This window comes from Scardinius erythrophthalmus (assembly GCF_964197995.2).
Source record: "Scardinius erythrophthalmus genome assembly, chromosome: 23".
NCBI lineage: Eukaryota > Metazoa > Chordata > Actinopteri > Cypriniformes > Leuciscidae > Scardinius > Scardinius erythrophthalmus.
The window spans coordinates 28,671,273-28,690,156 of NC_138243.1; the positions used below are offsets into that span (position 1 = coordinate 28,671,273).

Sequence of the window (18,884 nt, forward strand, 5' to 3'; positions counted from 1 at the left end):
CTTAAAAACTGAGGTGCATAAGCTCAGATCAAACTATCTCTCAGTTTCAAAACTAAATACAAAACCTGTCCTAACTGAGAGAAAACAAGTTGAGAAAAAGATTGAATCCAATATATGGTGATCATAATATAGCATAACAAGAGATTTATATGCTATTTTTTGTAGGCCGGTTATTTTTGACCATGGACACCACAAGTGTAACAAGGTGTGGGGAGAAAATCCCCAAAAAGTACAAAAATGATCCAAAACGTTTTTGGAAGGTATAGTTAAACCCTGTGTAAGAGAAATCAGTAAGTTTTAGTCCAATGCAATAACATATCCGGGTTAAAATGACCCAAAAACACAATATATGAGTTAAATCTTACTTCACCTCAAACTTTTGAATGGTAGTGTATTAAGGTTTCCACACAATATTACGCAGCAAAGACTGTTTTACTTTTCCTCAAACCTTTGAACACAAGTGTACATTCTCTCTCTCTCTCTCTCTCTCTCTCTCTCTCTCTCTCTCTCTCTCAGTCTCCTCCTCTTTCTCTCGGTGGGTTTGTCCTGCTCCTCACTCACTCAGAGGGGGATGTCAGAGGAATTCCATTCCACTGAAAGAAGGAAAAACAGCCACAATCCCGTTACATCTGACTTCCACACCAGCTTCATTGATACCATCTCTGGCAGATAATCCAAGAACATCCAAACATCTACTTTTCAAAGACAGCCTGACGAGTCAGTTTGAGCTTTTCCAGCTGTCGCACACTTACCATTCAAAGAGAGGCCATCTCTAAACTGTAGGATTGGTGTAGTAGAAGGTCCCAGATGACCATGCAGGCACCGAGGGTTTCTCTGTACGCAACCTTATTTGCCCTCTGCTGGATTTTGACATTTGTTATCAATGAAGAGTTGGTTAATGCTGCCAAGTCCAAACAGAGAACCAGAAGCGTCCAAATGAGGCAAAACAGCGGCATTATTTCAAAAAGAGAAGATCTACATGATGGATTTTCAGAAGACACTCAGATGGACGAGCCTGGTGCAGAAGAAGTGGCTGAAAAAGAGAAACCAAAGGGGAAAAAAAAGACATCTGAAGAGTTATTAGCTGGTAAGTTGCTTGCTCAACACTGAACAGAATAAGATATAAGATGTTTTTGGTGTTTGCAGACCAGTTTCATGTAGGATAGGAAGGCTGTGGTTTGTCATAATGACAGATATCTGGCTCAGCCAAAAGCTTTACTGGCTCCTTTGAGGTTATGCAACAATTTTAGTGAAACCATGACTGGTCAGTTCACTGACACACTTTCTGCTGTCGTTTTTTCTTCCTTTTGTCTTTCATTTGGGGGAAAAAAAACATGAAGGAGGCATGTGGGAATGAAATTACAGTGTTGGGCTTGAAAAGGGGTTGAATGAGAATTACAGATGGTTTCTGAAAACACTACGGGTTTTGAATATGAAAACAAACATTCTGTGGGCTTCTCTCTGCTTCTCCGCTCACGTCAGAGTCCTGTGAGGTTTGGGAAACACAGACGGGAAGAGAGTCAGAGCCGACATTTGGTTTGAATTGAAGCACGCAAGAGTTATCGGATCTGTTTGAGACGGCTGTGTGTGTGACAGCTTTCCTTCAGTCGGCGCGGACTGAAAACTATCAACAGGAGGAAGTTGCACAGCATCCGCAGGGAAAATTTTATCGGTCTTTTGTAGCTCGGAAGATCTCAATCATCTTGTAGGATTAACTTTGTCTCAGATGTTTCTCCTAAAATATCTGGGGACAAAAACAGACCAAAATGAGTCAATAGTTGTCATCCAGTAAGAGTAAAAAGCTGTTAAATAAATAAAACTCAAATGTTTGAGTTCAAATTGAGATCTCAGTTTGAGACATCAACTCTATAGAGGAGAAATCTATAGAAACTGATTTTTTTTAAAGTTGTAAAAACAAAGATTATTGATGTTTTGCAAGAAAATACGAGACTTTATACTTCAAAATGTAATGTGTTACTTGTTGTTTCTTTGTAATTATTTGTGGAATTCACTAGCAATTTCTACGCCGTTCTTTTCTAAAGCAAAAGTCTCCATTTCCACTGTTTATTTAATCTAATTGCTTTCAAGGAGAAACAAGATTACAGATATTAAAGAGACCTCTTTGGTAACTCTGTGCAGATGTTAAATCTTTAAACATAAGCTTGTGTAATAATTCATATCTGATAGGAGGGATGACTTCCAGTCCAAGCAGTGATTTATTTGTGTTTCCATGGTCTGGATTTAATCTGATAGTATTTCAAATGTTGCTTCCACCATCAGTGGTTTCAGTATTTTATGACAGCCGTAAAACTTTATAAAAGCTTCTCTTTGATTTGTTAAATTTGAACAACTATACGAGTTTGACTCAAAGCCGTCATCTAAATAGGCAACATGTCAGCGTGACATCTTTATGTGTGAATAAAACAGGCGACTGTACAAAAGAAAAGCACAAAAGGGACCAATATGTTTCTTTCTATTTTATTTATCTGAAGGAACTTTAAGACAAACATCTGAGCAACATTTTGCTCTGGGTTCATGGAAAAGCATCATATCTTTAACATAAATGCACAAGACTAATATGGAAGTTTTCTTTTGCATCAAAAAAAGATGAAGCTGAAACTTTTCCTTACAGCTTTCATCCTCTGCCGTACATCATTAGATTAATGTTGATGTCTTTACGTATTTATATCATTCTCCCATTTATTGTCTAGCCAAGGCAAAGAAGGCGGCAGAGAAGGAAGCCAAAGCCAAGAAACCGAAGCCCACCAAAAAACCCAAACCTCCAAAACCAACAAAGAAACCCAAACCCCCAAAGCCCACCAAGAAGCCAAAGCCTCCGAAACCCACTAAAAAGCCCAAAGCATTGAAGCCCACCACAACGCCAACAACCAGAGAAACTAAACCAACCAGAAAGTCAACCATGGAGGAAGAGGAGGAGAAACTGCTCTTGGAGCTGGGATGGGACACGTGTATGTTTATTCAATTTTCATGCACATTACTATTTTAAAGTGAATCCTAATGTGGACTTTAAATACAGTTTCTATGCTTAGTATTTCCAACAGTACCACCAAAGACAGAGATGAAGAAACCCATTGGCTCAGATCATGGTATGCAACATATACAACACATAGAGAATTAGCCACATTGCAAAACATGTCAAAGGTGAAGTGTGTCAGAACGTTCTCCAATTCCAAGTAAGTAAGACTTTTGAGCTTGTTTTAGCCTTCAGATCTCAGTTTTGTGGAAGTCTTCTTACACAGATTCTGAGTGGGCCTAATTATAAGTCATTGGTACATTGACTTCCCGAGGAGTGTAAACATGTGATAAAAAAACAAAAATCCCACAGACTTATATTGAAGAACACATGAGAGACTTGGAGAAGAAACCACCTAGAAATCCTCAGCATCACACTGGTGCCGAAATGACACACTTCACCTTTCATTCTCTTTAATTACATATTTATAGAATCCCATTCCCACCAATATTTCTCTTTGGTTATCTCTCGTTTTTTCTTACAGTAGACGAACACAGCAAGAAAGACACCATGACACCACCCTCAATCAAAGAGCATGACACGGATTACTGGGACGCCCGACGTATGTTTGAAGCAATTAGCATCAAATTCTCAAAATACTATACTATTAATAAACTATTTTATCACTTGATAGATGACGTTCAAGAGCCCGATCTTATCCCTAAAGTCAAGGAGCCACCCAAGACTGATGACCCAAGTATATACTTACCAATCCCAGGTAACAAAACTTGAAAAGTCTGGAAAAGTTGGTACTTGTAACAAAAAAGAAACCATAGCAACATGCTAAAAACCACTCCGAACACCTAAATAGCAACAGCAATACTCACCAACAACACCATAGGATTTCTATAGGATTAAGTGTGGCAAAAGCAAACATCACACATGCATTTTCATTTATGCACTAATGTGAAAATGCAAACAGCATATGAGCAAAGAATGCAATGCATGAATGAATGCAAATAAATATGTTCTCTGTTACTCACATTTGTCAAATAATCCTTTTTCATCTAGAGGAAACCACTACCACCCCTCGAACAATCGCCCCTTGGTATGAGGAATATGATTATTCTGACTGTACGTTTGCACCGTTTCAATCTTTCTCAAAGAGCTTGAATCTGTCATAATGTTTTGAATGCATAGAATATTTTTTTTATCCTAATTTGCTCTCTCTCTGAATAATCAGTGGCAGCAAAGAAGCTGGAAGAAGAGCTAGAAAGAGCGAGAAAGGCCAAAGAGGAGAAGGGTCTGTAAATCAATTTAATGTTTGTTCAAATGAAAGTGAATGGGCTTTTATTGCATGCATATGTTGACCAGCAGAGATACAGTGAAAAAATACCATTGTTATTTATTCATTAGAAAGCATTTAGCTGTTCTGTTTGTATTTTTGTGTCTTTTAAATGTTTTTACAATATGACAAAAAATCAATAATTTCAGCAATACATGCTTAATGCATGCTGTAGTTTTGAAAATGTCAATGTAAAACTGTAAATAATGTTGCAATGCAAAACAGGCTGCAGTTTCTTTAAAAAAAACATGTTCTTGACAAGCTTTGTGAAATTCATAATCATAAATAAACTTTGTTGAGTTTATTTATTGTGAAGTGCAAGTTTTAGCACATTTCTCTCTCTGAGTTGTGCTGGCATTTACTCAATAAGTAAAAACAACAAAGATGTACCTGTTTCAACTATTTTAAGTCTCTCAGTATGACGCTCAGTCTCTCCATTCCCTTACACAGCGGAAAAACTACGGAAGATGTGGGAAGATGAGGAGGAGGAGAAGAGAAAGCAGACGCCTCCTCATGCCGAGCCAAAGAGTGAGTATTTATGGAAAACAGCCACAAAACACAATATAATCAGAGCAAAAACACACAGTCTCATGGAAGTGGGTTTTTGTAAATGCACAAGTGGTTTTCTGTGAGTTCAGTGAGCAAACTCTGAGCCGAGAGCAATAAATGCCAGAGCCGACATGTTCTTCCCCCACTGTGATTTTGGTTTCCAGCTGGAGTTTCTGGCTTTTTGGACCAGAACCGCTGTTGGCTTCAGCTTCAGCCTTTGTTCAGCACAAATGGTTTTCCTCTGTAAAAAATGAGAGATATTCAGTGTCTGAAATACATCTGCTCAGAGAAAGCTGTCAGTGCTCTTATCATAGGATTTAAGAGCCTTTAAGAAAGAATGATAAAGTGTTTCTGGTCCTTCAGAGTGTCCTCCTCTAGGCATGGAGTCCCATCGAGTGGAGGACGATCAGATACTGGCGTCGTCGATGTCTCATCATGGATTTTCAGCTCTGAGAGGACGTCTGAACATGCAGGTAAATACATAGTCAAACCATATTACAGTTTCATTAGAATTCAAATATTGTGAGGAGGATAATAGATAGGATCATATATTTCAAAATACTTGAAAATATTCCAGTGCTTAATCACTGCAAACTTACTTAGTACAAATATCTGAACATGCTTGAATCAGGAAACATTTGCTTGAGATGGAAAAGGCTTGTTTTCTGAAGAAAAAAAAAAGTTAAAAGTTTTAATTTAGATATTTTCAGAAAACAAGACTTAATATCTCATGTAATATTTGTTCTCACGTATATGTATCTTGAAGAATGTTGAGATATTGGTACTGGAAAACAAGAACGCTGAGTAAGAAAATATTATTTTGCAATGTTCAAATCAAATTCATGCCAAAACTAGCCAATGCTGTGCACAAATATCTGAAGTAAAATTTGCAAAAAGAAGATGAGGATTAAATAGAAATTTAAGCTGTTTAATAAAAACAAATAACAAATTGTAACAATAAATAAAGAGCTGTAAAAAAGTGGTTTGCTGGTCTTTTTAAAGCTGGTTTAGCTGGTCAGCCTAAAATATCAAAAGTGCCCCAAAACATCAAACTAGTGGAAACTAGCTTGGTGAACCACAAATACTTAAGCAAAATAATTCAATAATTTAAGCATAAATTTAAGCAGAAAACAGATTATTTCACAAACTATAGTAAAGACTTTATAGAAAGTCTTTGCACTGGGAGAAAGTGCAATATGGCGGGAAAAGTCCCGCCTTCTAAATATATGAACCAATTGCCAATTAAGCTCCGGCTGAGACAGTTTTTTTTTTTTTTTTTTTGTCACGATTTGAGCATTTAGAAACAAAATTTATAAGACAGTTGTCAGATTTAATTGATTTCAAATTGGAAATTGAATAGTAAGCTTGGTAAACCGCTTTGGAGAAAGTGATGTTTCCCCATTCAAAGAGCTGGACTTGCATGACTGAAGTCAAGAGGCACCAAGAGGCGTTTCAAAGATGGACAACGAGTGAAATGACTTTCCTTAAAGGGACTTTGACTACTTGTGAGAGCAGTTAAGATGGATGTCATGCACTGACACATTAAGCTGTTGTGCGTAATGCAAGTTCAAGATCACAAGGGAATATTAATGCATAAAAAAATCGCGATTTTAAAGTGAGCTTCTGTTTTGCAGAACTCGGCTGATGAGGAGGATGTTTACGGCGGAGCGTGGTGTGCTGACACGGAGGAGAAGGAGCACTGGTTTCAGGTGGACGCCCGTCGAGAGGTGGAGTTCACAGGGGTCATTACGCAGGGCAGGAACTCAGACTCACAGTAAGAGAGCGGAGGGGTCAAAACATTCAGACTTTTTCACTTGATAACAAGTGTTGCAGAAAGACAAGGAGTTGCTTCCTTCTCTCTTCCAGCAATGACTTTGTGTCGTCGTATTTCGTGGCCTTCAGTAACGACAGCCGGGAATGGACGGTGCTTCATGATGGTTACGCCGAGTGGGTCAGTTACACTTTACGTCATAACGGCATAAAACTTTATCATAGTCAATAGGGGTGTAACGGTACTCAAACATGACGGTTCGGTACTTACCTCGGTATTGAAGTCAGCTGTTCACTACGGGTTCGGTACAGAAGGGGGAGAAAACTAAACACAAAATTGCTTCTTTAAAATTTTTTTTCAATTTTTTTTAACAAATGTGTATGTGCCTGGATCACAAAACCAGTCACTTGTTGCACAGGTATATTTGTGGCAATAGCCAACAATAGATTGTATGGGTCAAAATGATAGATTTTTCTTTTATGCCAAAAATCATGAGGATATTAAGTAAAGATAATGTTCCATGAAGATATTGTGTACATTTCCTACGGTAAATATATAAAACATTTATTTTTGTGAGTGAAAGCTGCATAATCGTAAACATAAATGCACAACTTTAAAGGCGATTTTCTCAATGTTTAGATTTTTTTGCACCCTCAGATGTTCAAATAGTTGTATCTCAACCAAATATTGTACTATCCTAACAAACCATACATCAATGGAAAGCTTATTTATTTAACTTTCATTTGAATCTCAATTTCAAAATTGTGACCTATGTGACTGGTTTTGTGGTCCAGGGTTGCATATGTGTTTAAATAAATTCTATTATAATAAAAAAATGATTGAGAATAAAAAAAAAACAAAAAAGATTCGGGATGAATACATGTACCGTTACACTCCTAATGTCAAGCATCTTGCATGGCCAAAACCTGTTTTTTTCCTTCTTCATCCCACAGCTCTTTTATGGGAATGTGGATAAAGACACTCCAGTAATGACGGAGTTCTCGTATCCGGTGGTGGCGCGTTACATGCGTGTTCTCCCGCAGAGCTGGAACGGCAGCCTGTGCATGAGGATAGAAGTGCTTGGATGTCCATTACCCAGTAAGCACTGCAGCTCTCACCTAAACCTGACTCATTCGTTTCATTGTTGCTCACTGAGGAGCCAAATGACATCCAGCTCTATCCTTCTTAACCTCATGGGTTGAGCTTGACCTAGTCAATCTCCACCTCTGTGGATCTAACACTGGAGGGAATAGTGTTATGGGTGGAGGGAATAGTGTTACTGTTATGGGTGGGGTAGGGTGTGGTCGGACCTTCTAGCTCCACTCATTACACCCAAATTACATAGAGAGACGGGGATCTGGACTTCACGCTCCACCCATTTGTTTTGATAAACTGCTCTGAAATACATGTTTATATGACAGGGCCGTAACCAGTTTCCTTCACTGTTCTATTTCTTTATGCTTTATAAGAAAAAAAGTTTTCCCCTCACTAATGTTCAAGACATGGTTATGGCCTTGATATATTTAATCCAAAAAAACTCTATTGGAACTCTAACTCTATTTTGACATTAATCTAATAAGTTTTTACCACAACAAAGTCAAAATAAGCATGACATAAAATAAAAAGTAAAAATTGTGACTATGAAGACTAATTTGAATTTATGTCATAATTAAACATTTTGAATCTCATAATTATTACTTAATTTCTCATAATTTTGACTTTTTATCTCATCATTGACTTAGTATGCGTTAATTTTGACTTGTGAATCTCATAATTTTGACTTTCTCATTTGTATGACCTTATTATTATGCCTTTTATCTTATAATTATGACTTTTTATCTCCTTATGACTTAATATGTTATAATTTAGACTTTTTCATAATGATGACTTTTTACCTCATGACTTAGTATGTCATAATTATGTCATTTTATGTCACAATTTTGACATTTTTCCTTATAATTTACACTTTTTATGTCATAATCTTTTTTATTTCATAATCACAGCTTTTGAATCTCAAAATGATGATTAACCAAAACATTTGTTTTTCTTATGTGGTAGAAATGGGCTTCCATATCTAAATAATATTTTTCTATTTAAGAAAAAAATCTTTTCAAAAAAAATTTTTAATCATATTTTGTCATGCAAAATTTTCTTGATTTTTTTTTTTGTATTATATGACAGAAATTGGCTTTCATATATAAACCATTACATATCTAAATGTGATTTCAAATAACATTTTTCAAACAAAAACTTTTTTTTTTTCATTATATTTTTGTCATGTATGTCTATAAGCTCAAATGAGTCTCTCTTACCAGCTAGCTATCTAACTGAGAACGACGTTCCACCGACGGATGATCTCGATTACAGGCATCACAACTACAAAGAGATGAGACAGGTGAGGCGTTCACAGTCACAAAGGTATTCTCAAGGTCACTGAGGTCAAAGCTGAGGCTCAGATGCACGTCACAACACATCCAGCGTGAAGTTTGGACTCTCTTTTGTAGTTGTAGTATTGTGGAAGAGCTGCTGTCCTGCAATTTTTCATTTTTGTGTGTATAACAGATGATGAAGGTCATAAATGAAGAATGTCCCAACATCACCAGAATATACAACATCGGAAAAAGCTCTCAAGGGCTGAAGATGTACGCCATGGAGATCTCAGATAACCCTGGAGAACATGAGACAGGTAGTTTCTAAGAGGGTGTGATAGATCTGTGTCAACCCGACCAGTTAAACTGCAATTTTAAAGTCCCCCTGTAGTCAATAATTTTACTCATCTTTGATCACCAAAATTACATATTTAAAAAACAATTTCTTGAAAAAAATTGTTCATGGTGTAAAATATCTTGAATGTAACTCGACACCCTCGCCTCATTTAGTATGTGCGGTTCTATGAATATGCAGAATGAGCCCCGCCTCCACTCACTCACTCAGCTCAGAGATCCACTGGTTGACGATCACACGTTGATCTGATTGGTTACAAGGTAGTTTGTGACGTCAGAAACACCAGCGATTTCAAAGCGTGTTTTTGAGACTGTCTTTGGTTCACTGCAGTTTTAAGGAGAAAATACTCAGCAATGGTGTCGACTTATGAATTTGCACACGGTTTGTCTTAAAGCATATTAAAAACACCACATAGACATATAAACAACATTAAAAACTTGATTTTCACCACAGGGGGACTTAAATAGAAATTGTGCATCTAAAATTGTGCTCTTGTCCAGGGACTACGGATGAAAAATAGCCTTTGGCTAATTCTGGTACATTTACAGGAATGTTTTTATTAATGTACAATGTCCTTGTCAAACTAAATAAAGCAAAAAAGAAAAAAGAAAAAAAAAGGTTATATTTCATACCTTCCTTTTTTTTTTTTAAGGTTTAAACAGGACAAAGTTCCCATATTTTCAATGTGGTCTCAAACTTATGTATAAATAGCCTACAGATATTTTAATGTTTATTGGCCAATTGATTGGTCAATCAATAATTTGCTCCCACCATGTTTTTCTAAGGTGAACCAGAATTCCGGTACACAGCAGGGCTTCATGGGAATGAAGTCCTGGGCAGGGAACTTGTGCTGCTCTTGATGCAGTTCCTGTGTAAAGAATACAATGACGACAATCCGCGAGTGCGCCGCCTTGTGGAAGGAGTGCGCATCCATCTAGTGCCGTCCCTGAACCCTGACGCCTATGAGCTGGCCTTCGAGATGGTGAGACACGCTTTAAACAAATAATCCCTGTTCTCGGCCCATGCCGTTTCTGTTTGTCATGTGACTCATTGTTTTCTTGGGCGGATGCTTGTTTGTCTAGGGCTCTGAAATGGGAAACTGGGCTTTGGGCCACTGGACGGAAGAGGGATACGATATTTTCCAGAATTTCCCAGACCTGAACAGTGTCCTGTGGGGTGCGGAGGACAGGGGATGGGTGCCACGGATCGTTCCCAATCACCATATTCCCATGCCTGAGAACTTTCTCAATGGCTCTGTGAGTGGAACTGAAGAAAGAGCCCTGCCTAGACACACATCTGCCTTCAAGTCAACCTAGATAGATCCTACTTAAGTTTGGAAATAATGTAATGATCTAAAAATCTAAATCAATCAGTAAATAGATGGGTAGATGAATAAATGGATTGAGCAGTCTATGGAAGCTTGTTTCTGCCACAGAATAAAACATTTCAAAGATAATTACGACTTTTTATCTTGCAATTCTGACTTTATTTCTTAGAATTGCAAGTTTAAATCATGCAATTTCCGAAGTGTGATATGAAAACACAATTGCGAGAAAAAAGTGAGAATTGTGAGATAAAAAGTCGCAATTACCCTCTTTTAATTCAGTGGCAAAAACAATAGCAATCTTTTTCAATAATTTAGTTTTTCAAAATCCAGACAAATGCAACAAAGAAATTTTTTTTTTTAAATTTAAATAATGCATGGTGATATTTACAAAAATGAGATGGGAGGAGAAATTAGATTTCAATGCTTTTGCATAGTCGCAAAACTTTTGCTCCCAAAAGTATCGCGTTCCCCAGAGAAACTTCACGTTTGTTTGAAAAGGGAAAACTATATTTCAGTGCTTTTGTGAGCGAACACAAAGTTTATTGAGATAAGGCAACAGTTTTGCGAGGGAATGCAAAATTTTTGCAAGTAAATGCAAAAGCATGCATTGAAATATAATTTTATAATTCTTCCATCTCATATTTTTTTCTAATTTTATATTATTTATTTGAATTGATTACAAGAGTAGTTTCATGTCTGTCTTTGTATTGTACAACTGATACTTTTTAGAGAGAGTAATCTGATTACACTGTTGAAGATGTAATTAGTAGTAATTAATCATTTTAGAGTAACTTACCCAACACTGATTTTCTGCAATACAATTTTTCTTGTCAAGTAGCCTGCTTAAATATTGTTGCAAGGATGTTTCAGATATTTTTCACACTGTAAAAAAATGCTGGGTTGTTTTAACCCAATTTTGGGTCAAATATGGACAAACCCATACGTTGGGTTAAAAATGTAATTTAAAAATTTAACCCAACGGCTGGGTTTGTCTATATTTGACCCAAAGTTGGGTCCCAGCAGTTTTTAGAGGAAAAAAAAGCTAAAACTAATTTTTGCAACAAAATAAAAAGCAAAATACACCGGACAATGAGCAAACAAAACTTTTACAGTCATTAATGATTAAAACTAAATCTGACCGAATCGAAGAAACAATAGTGTTCATCTCGTAAACATTCTGACATGACTTGAAGGCAGAATAGTTCTGTCTGTTATTTATCTTCCAGAGTTTCATTTACAAAACAAACCAATCCTGCACTCTAGGTCGCAGTTGAAACTAAAGCAATCATCAGTTGGATGGAGAGGACACCGTTCGTTCTGGGTGCTAATCTCCAGGGCGGAGAGAAGATCGTCACGTACCCCTTCGACATGCAGCGTCCACCCCGGGCCACGGGCTCGGACAGCAGGGCGGGTCAGTCGGGGTTTGAGTACCACCACATGAACGAGGAGACATGGGCCAGGATTCAGCGACAGAACGAGGGCGCTCTTCGCGAGACGGCGGACGAAACCCTGTTTCGGTGGCTCGCCATGACGTACGCGCACAGTCACCTGACCCTGACGGAGAACCACCGCGGGTCCTGTCACACCGATGACATCACGGGCGGCCAGGGCATCATCAACCGGGCCAGCTGGAAGCCGGTTGTGGGCAGTATGTGATGATTAAAAAAAAATTCTACACTCTAAAAATGCTGGGTTGTTTCAACCCAAATTTGGGTCAAATATGGACAACCCAGCTGTTGGGTTAAATTTTAAATTAAATTAATATTTTTAACCCAACGGTTGGGTTCGTCTGTATTCAACCCAAATTTGGGTTAAAACAACCCAGCATCTTTTAGAGTGTAATATTTGTGAAGAGTACACATAAGACAAGAATGAAAGGGTCACCAAAAAATGAAAATTCTGTCATTGATTCCTCACCCTCATGTCGTTCCAAACCCAAAAGACTTTCGTTCATCTACAGAACACAAATGAAGATTTTGATGAGAGTTCTGTTCCTCCATTGGCAGAAACGCAACTACCACTTTGACGCTTCAAAAAGTTCACAAAGAGATTGTAAAACAAATCCATATGAATCAAGTGGTTTCGTCTACATTTTCTGAAGAGACTCGATCACACGATGCGAGAAGAGAACCAATGAATTCGTTTTACGATCAATCTATGAACTTTTTGAAGCATCAAAGTTGTAGTTGTGTAGCTATCAATGGAGGGACAGAAATCTCTTAGATTTCATTAAAAGAACTTAATCTGTGTTCCAAAGATGAACGAAAGTCTTATGGGTTTGGAACGACATGAGGGAGAGGAATTAATGACAGAATTTCCATTTTTGGGTGAACTATCCCTTTAATTTACCCAGATAACAAAGAAGTGTTCCAAGAATGTTTGGCTAACGTTCCTGTTAAGTTATGTAAATATTATTTCTGAACATTCTCTGAATGTTTAAAACAACAGATGCAGTGGAGTCACTTACTCCCCTTTATTATCTATAAAGGAAAAACACTCCTCTTACAATTACACTTTTCTGTGTTGCTTTAGGCATGAACGATTTCAGCTACCTGCACACCAACTGCTTTGAGATTTCCATCTTTCTTGGGTGCGATAAGTTTCCACATGAAAGCGAATTGGCGTCAGAGTGGGAAAACAACCGAGAGGCTCTGCTGGCTTTCATTGAACAGGTTACTAAACACATACAGTTCAGATCTCTGTGTGACATAGTGGCTGAAGCTCAAAGCCAGAAAGTGGACGGATGCAGAATTTATGTTTCTAGACAATGCACATTGTATAATAGCAACAAAGTCTCAAACAACGTATAATTTCTGGGACCCGCAGGTGCATCGAGGCATTAAAGGAGTTGTGCGAGATGTCGGTGGGAATCTTCTAGCAAACGCCACAGTGTCAGTGGAGGGAATCAAACATGACGTCAAAACAGGTAACAGACGTTCTGTCCTAATAGGTCTAAAAGAAGTAGATTAAAAATCGAAATCGTGACATAAGAAGTCATAATTATGACTTAAAAAGTTTAATTTCTGACTTTCTATGTCATTACGGACTTTATGACAACATTTAATGTCATATTTAAGTCTGAATTTCTCATTTTTGTCATAATTTCAAAATTTTAATGTCATAATTCTCTATTTTTGGCCTGGTTTCACAGACAGGGCTTAGATTGAGCCAGGATTAAGCCTTAGTTAAATTTGGACATTTAAGTAGCTTTTATAAACGTGCCTTAAAAAAAACATTACTGGTGTGCATCTTGAGACAAAACAGGTAACAGACGTTCTGTCCTAATAGGTCTAAAAGGAGTAGATTAAAAATCGAAATCATGATATAAGAAGTCATAATTATGACTTAAAAAGTTTAATTTATTACTTTCTATGTCATGATGGACTTTATGACAACATTTAATGTCATATTTAAGTCTGAATTTCTCATTTTTGTCATAATTTCAAAATTTTAATGTCATAATTCTGACTTTTTGAGTCAGAATGCCAACTTCGTTTGTCATAATTTCGACTTTTTGGCCTGGTTTCACAGACAGGGCTTAGATTGAGCCAGGGTTAAGCCTTAGTTAAATTAGGACATTTAAGTAGCATTTATAAACGTGCCTTAAAAAAAAACATTGCTGGTGTGCATCTTGAGACAAAAAAATGGCACTGACATATTTTAAGATATATCAGTGCAAGTATAGCTTTCTGTTTAAACAGCTCAAACTAGACCTAAGCCTTGTCTGTGAAACCGTGGGTAAATGTCATAATTATGGCTATAATGTATATAGTACATAAGTATACATAATTTAACATAAAAGTAACATAATTTTTTTTTTGGAAATGAGCTTCCACATATACATACATGTGACCATCAGAGAAATGTGAACATGTTGTTCAGTTGTTCAGATATTAACTTAAAATCTCAGAGGGACTTTTTTTAACATTGAGCTAATTTTATTGTACATTTGGAGTGCTGTCAATACAGAGAACAACCACAAAAATCGGTGTTTCCTTCACCGAGTTATTCTATTTTTAAAATTTGCACCCTGTTGACTTCAATAGGGCAAGTACTAAACCTGCTTTTAGCCTCTTAACATCCTTGATGTGTCATTACAAGTGCACAGAAATTGTGAGTGATTCCTTCTGAGTGAACACGAGTGGATCTGACTGCAGTAGATGTGAAAGATATGTATAAAAATGATGTTATTTAAGCCAGCGCAAATACCTGTTTACATCCTGTTTTTCGGTTGAAGTCTAAAGTAGTCGATTGCCGAGTTCACGCGCATAGGTTTAGTTACCTATGATCACGCGCGTGAACTCGGCAATCGACTCGGCAATCGGAAGTCAACAGGGTGCAAATTTTAAAAATAGAATAACTCGGTGTAGGAAACACTGATTTTGTAGTTGTTCTCTGTATTGACAGCACTCCAAATGTACAATAAAATGAGCTCAATGTTAAAATTGACCGGAGTTCTCCTTTAAGTAAATATTTTAGGTCAAAGGGTTTTGGCTGGCAAAAAAGCTTGGGAATCTCTGCTTAGGACATATCTTTGTACTATATTATATGTTATATTAATCCAGACTTTTATTTCTCAAAGCTGCCACTGGCGATTACTGGCGTCTTCTCAACCCAGGCGAGTATCGCGTCACTGCAAGAGCGGATGGTTATTCTTCTCAGACTCGTCTTTGCATTGTGGGCTATGATGCCAATGCTACACCCTGCAGCTTCACTCTGACCAAATCCAACTGGGCTCGTATCCGACAAATCATGAGCCAGAATGGGAAGAGGCCAAGACTGGCTACCAACACCCCCGTAAACACAAACAACCGCGTCAGCGTTGAGAGCACAGGGGCCGCCACGGCCCCCCAGAATGACCGTCTGCGTCGCCTACGACTGATGCGCATGCGTAAGATGAGAATGGAGAGGATGAAAGGCATCACGACAACCATGACAACCACAACCACAACGACTACACCTCCACCCACCACACCAGCAATGTCAACAACAGATGCCTCTTGGCTTGACTTGTGGTTTGAACTGGACACTGCACCCACTCAAGACTATAACTTTGAGTATAGAATAGATGAAGATTAGAGAAGGATTGTATATGTGGAATATTGCCCTCTTTAAGCATTCAGGCTCTTAAACTACAAATCACTCTCTCTGTGGAACAGAGTATAAAATACAGAAAAATCATTATTATTTAATTCAAGGAGTCTTATGTGAATAGTCAGAAGAATGAGATATTACAAGTGTTGGGCAAAGTTACTTTTAAAAGTAATGCATTAGAATATTCTGTTATTCCCTAAAAAAGTTGCTAATTGTGTTACTTTGATACTTTTTATGGAAAGTAATGCGTCACATTACTTTTGTGTTACTTTTTCTCACCTGGGCTGGCCTTGCTTGTTTGTTTGTTTTTTAAAAAAAACACTATTCAGCAATAAAAATAAGATAAAACACGAATCTAAAAAGTCGTTTTTGCTTATTCATATGGTTGAATTGGATTATCAAAAGTCAGCAGCAAAGACATTGGTTAATAAAGTGAGATTAAATGTTCACATTTAAATTCAGATATTTTGTTGTAAATTTAAAAGTGATGTATTACTTTACTAGTTACTTGAAAAAAGTAATCTGATTATGTAACTTGCGTTACTATACTGCATTACTCCCAACACTGGCTATTACTATTAAAAGAAGGCAAAATTAGCTATTTCTGAGCTGTTCTCAATTTACATACTTGTGTACACGAATATTATAATGTCCACAGTTTTTTTCTAATAAAATGTCTCAATATAATTCTGTTATGTCGTGATTTTAATGTTATGTATAATGTAAGTCAAAATTCAATTTTATGTACATTATGTACCCTACACTAAGTTGTAGTTTCAAATGATCTATCACCATCATGCACTTAATGAAGACATTTACATTGAGGTTAATTCAGTAGTTTAAATAATAAGTGCATTGTGAATCCCTCATGATAAAATCATGTGTTAATTAAATATAAAATTAGTAAATAGTATTATATAATCCTAAAATGGTTGATGGGCTGGTTTGTAGCTTGCATGAGTGTGGATTAGGGACATTTGTGACACTACTTATCATATCTATGCTTTATATGTCAGCCTTCAGTTTCACAAATAATTACTTGTATTTTTCTCTTTCATGAGCGTGCACTTTTATTTTACGTACGTCCGCTTTCATGAATGGACATGAGACTTTTATTTTGTGCACGTCAGCTAAAATGGGTGTGTATGAGGGTCTTTTATTTTGAAATGCCGCTTTCTGCCAGCTAGCAAGTTTCTGAGGGGAGAAAAAAAATCCTCGGATAGTTGTGTTCTGATTAAATACCTCCTGTAAACCTGGACTATCCTGGATGCCAGTGATATTATAATCCACAATACAAATAGTAATTATTTTAATTTACATAATAGCACGCCAGAGACACCGTTGTCAGTTTAGACAAATAACGTTAAATAAAAGTTATTCTGATCTGTGTAGATTAGCTGTTAGCGGATTAGCTTCAGTCTTGGCTGTTTTATACAAAGCAGGTAAGAATGACAACTGTTTATGTATATTTATAATGTCACATCTCACATTATCGAAACGGTTTTAGAAGGATTCATACTAAGAAAGATTATTCTGGAGACATCGGGGACTTTTAGAGCTAAGTTAAGTTAGCACGAATGCTAAGCAGCTGTTAGTCATCAGCCTGTTGAACTGTATTGAATCGTAATGACACATCCGAATAGAGGCTAAAGTATAAACCTTCTGATAATCTGATCCGAGGTTTCCATGTATTGGGGTCCTCTCTAGAGGTCCTGCATACGCTGATATGTTATGGGTGTGGTGTAAGTTAGTGGTTAAAGGTCTGAGTTGGCAACTAAAAGGTTGTAGGTTCAAACCCCACGAACCATTGTGTTCTTGATCATAACCAGGGGAATCTAATGGATCTAATCTAATGGATCTAATCTAATGGATCTAAGCTAAATGACTGCTAGCTATATTGTCCTGTGCCTACTGACTTATGTTTAATCAGTGTAAGTCGCTTGGGATAAAATCATGTGCTATACAAGGTTATTGTAGTTTTGCATTTTTTAAATCAGCTTTTATTTTAATATCATTTTCAAATTTTCTATAAATTTCAGTTTAGTTTTAGTTAGTTTCATTAATGGTTTTATTTTTATTTTTATTTTGTGAACCCATTTCTATTTAGTTTTTATATATTTAGCTTCAGTTTTAGTAATTAGTTAACAGAACACTTTCAGTTAGACATTTCATTTCAGCAAAGTTTAATGTTTGCAGTTTACAGTTAACTCTAGTGAAAACCTCTGAATAATAAAAAAATAATAATTGTTTGAGGATGGACAAAGAACCAAACAAATGTAATTTAAAAAGTAAAAATTATTCATTCATACTCATTCATATTAAAAATGAAATCTTGTTAAACGTGGTGAAAAAGAAAAAGATATGCGTATGATTATTCTTTAAGGTTATTTCTATGATTAATCCTTTCAAACATTATTCTTGTATTGATCCATTTATGCTTTTTGTCTATATACTCATAATCAAATGTTCTATTCAGACTAGACATTTAGTATACTTTCACATGAGATGGTGATCTTACCTGGAATTATCTTACTTATATATATATATGTAATACTTATAATACTTATTTGGCCATTTCTGCTTCTTAGGGCTGGTTCACACAGTTGAATAAGTTGAACTTATTTTAACTTGAGTGCCGTGTTGAGCGCAACGCTCATAAGTGAAAAAAAAATGGAAAAAAGTTATTTTCCTGTAGGCTACAGGATGAGAGCTGATTAATTACGTAAACGATTATTTATTTTTGCTAATTATTATTTTGTTTCAGTTAGTTTTTCAGTAACTGTTGTCAGTTTCGGTTAGTTTTAGTTTTTCATTTGTTTAAATTTCTATTTTTTTTTTAGTCTTAGTTTCAGTTTTCGTTCACGAAAATAACCTTGATAATCAATAAATAAAAATAGATCTGAGTGAATCAGCCTTAGTGTTTATTATTTATTTTATTTGTTTTATTTAATGTATTATTATAGGAAATTTGGTTATCCAAAACAATAAATAATTCAATGAAATGAAAATGAATCATAAAATAATGTGTTGCAGGTCCTGCCGAGAAACACCATGAAACTCTACAGTCTGAGCATCTTGTATAAAGGCTCGACGAAGTCCA

The 18,884-nt window shown here is 36.5% G+C and overlaps 2 protein-coding genes across 2 annotated transcripts in view; both read left to right on the plus strand.

The window, feature by feature from the left end:
* Positions 1-563: 563 nt before the first annotated feature.
* Positions 564-16,470, plus strand: aebp1a (AE binding protein 1a). The gene is made up of 20 exons (XM_081354092.1): positions 564-1,087; positions 2,712-2,969; positions 3,051-3,107; positions 3,519-3,596; positions 3,669-3,752; positions 4,046-4,108; positions 4,218-4,277; positions 4,770-4,847; positions 5,232-5,341; positions 6,503-6,642; positions 6,735-6,819; positions 7,593-7,737; positions 8,955-9,034; positions 9,202-9,325; positions 10,149-10,345; positions 10,446-10,619; positions 11,954-12,338; positions 13,223-13,362; positions 13,517-13,616; positions 15,273-16,470. Exons 1-20 carry the CDS (start codon positions 808-810, stop codon positions 15,767-15,769), a joined length of 3,135 nt encoding a protein of 1,044 aa, XP_081210218.1. The 5' UTR covers positions 564-807; the 3' UTR covers positions 15,770-16,470.
* A 484-nt stretch (positions 16,471-16,954) lies between these two features.
* ykt6 (YKT6 v-SNARE homolog) overlaps positions 16,955-18,884 on the plus strand; it is a 9,145-nt gene continuing 7,215 nt past the window's right edge. The window contains exons 1-3 of the mRNA XM_081354119.1: positions 16,955-17,084; positions 17,177-17,226; positions 18,818-18,884. The exon at positions 18,818-18,884 is cut by the window's right edge and continues 55 nt beyond it. Of these exons, the coding sequence (XP_081210245.1) occupies positions 18,836-18,884 (49 nt within the window). The 5' untranslated portion in view covers positions 16,955-17,084; positions 17,177-17,226; positions 18,818-18,835. The remainder of the gene's footprint in view (positions 17,085-17,176; positions 17,227-18,817) is intronic.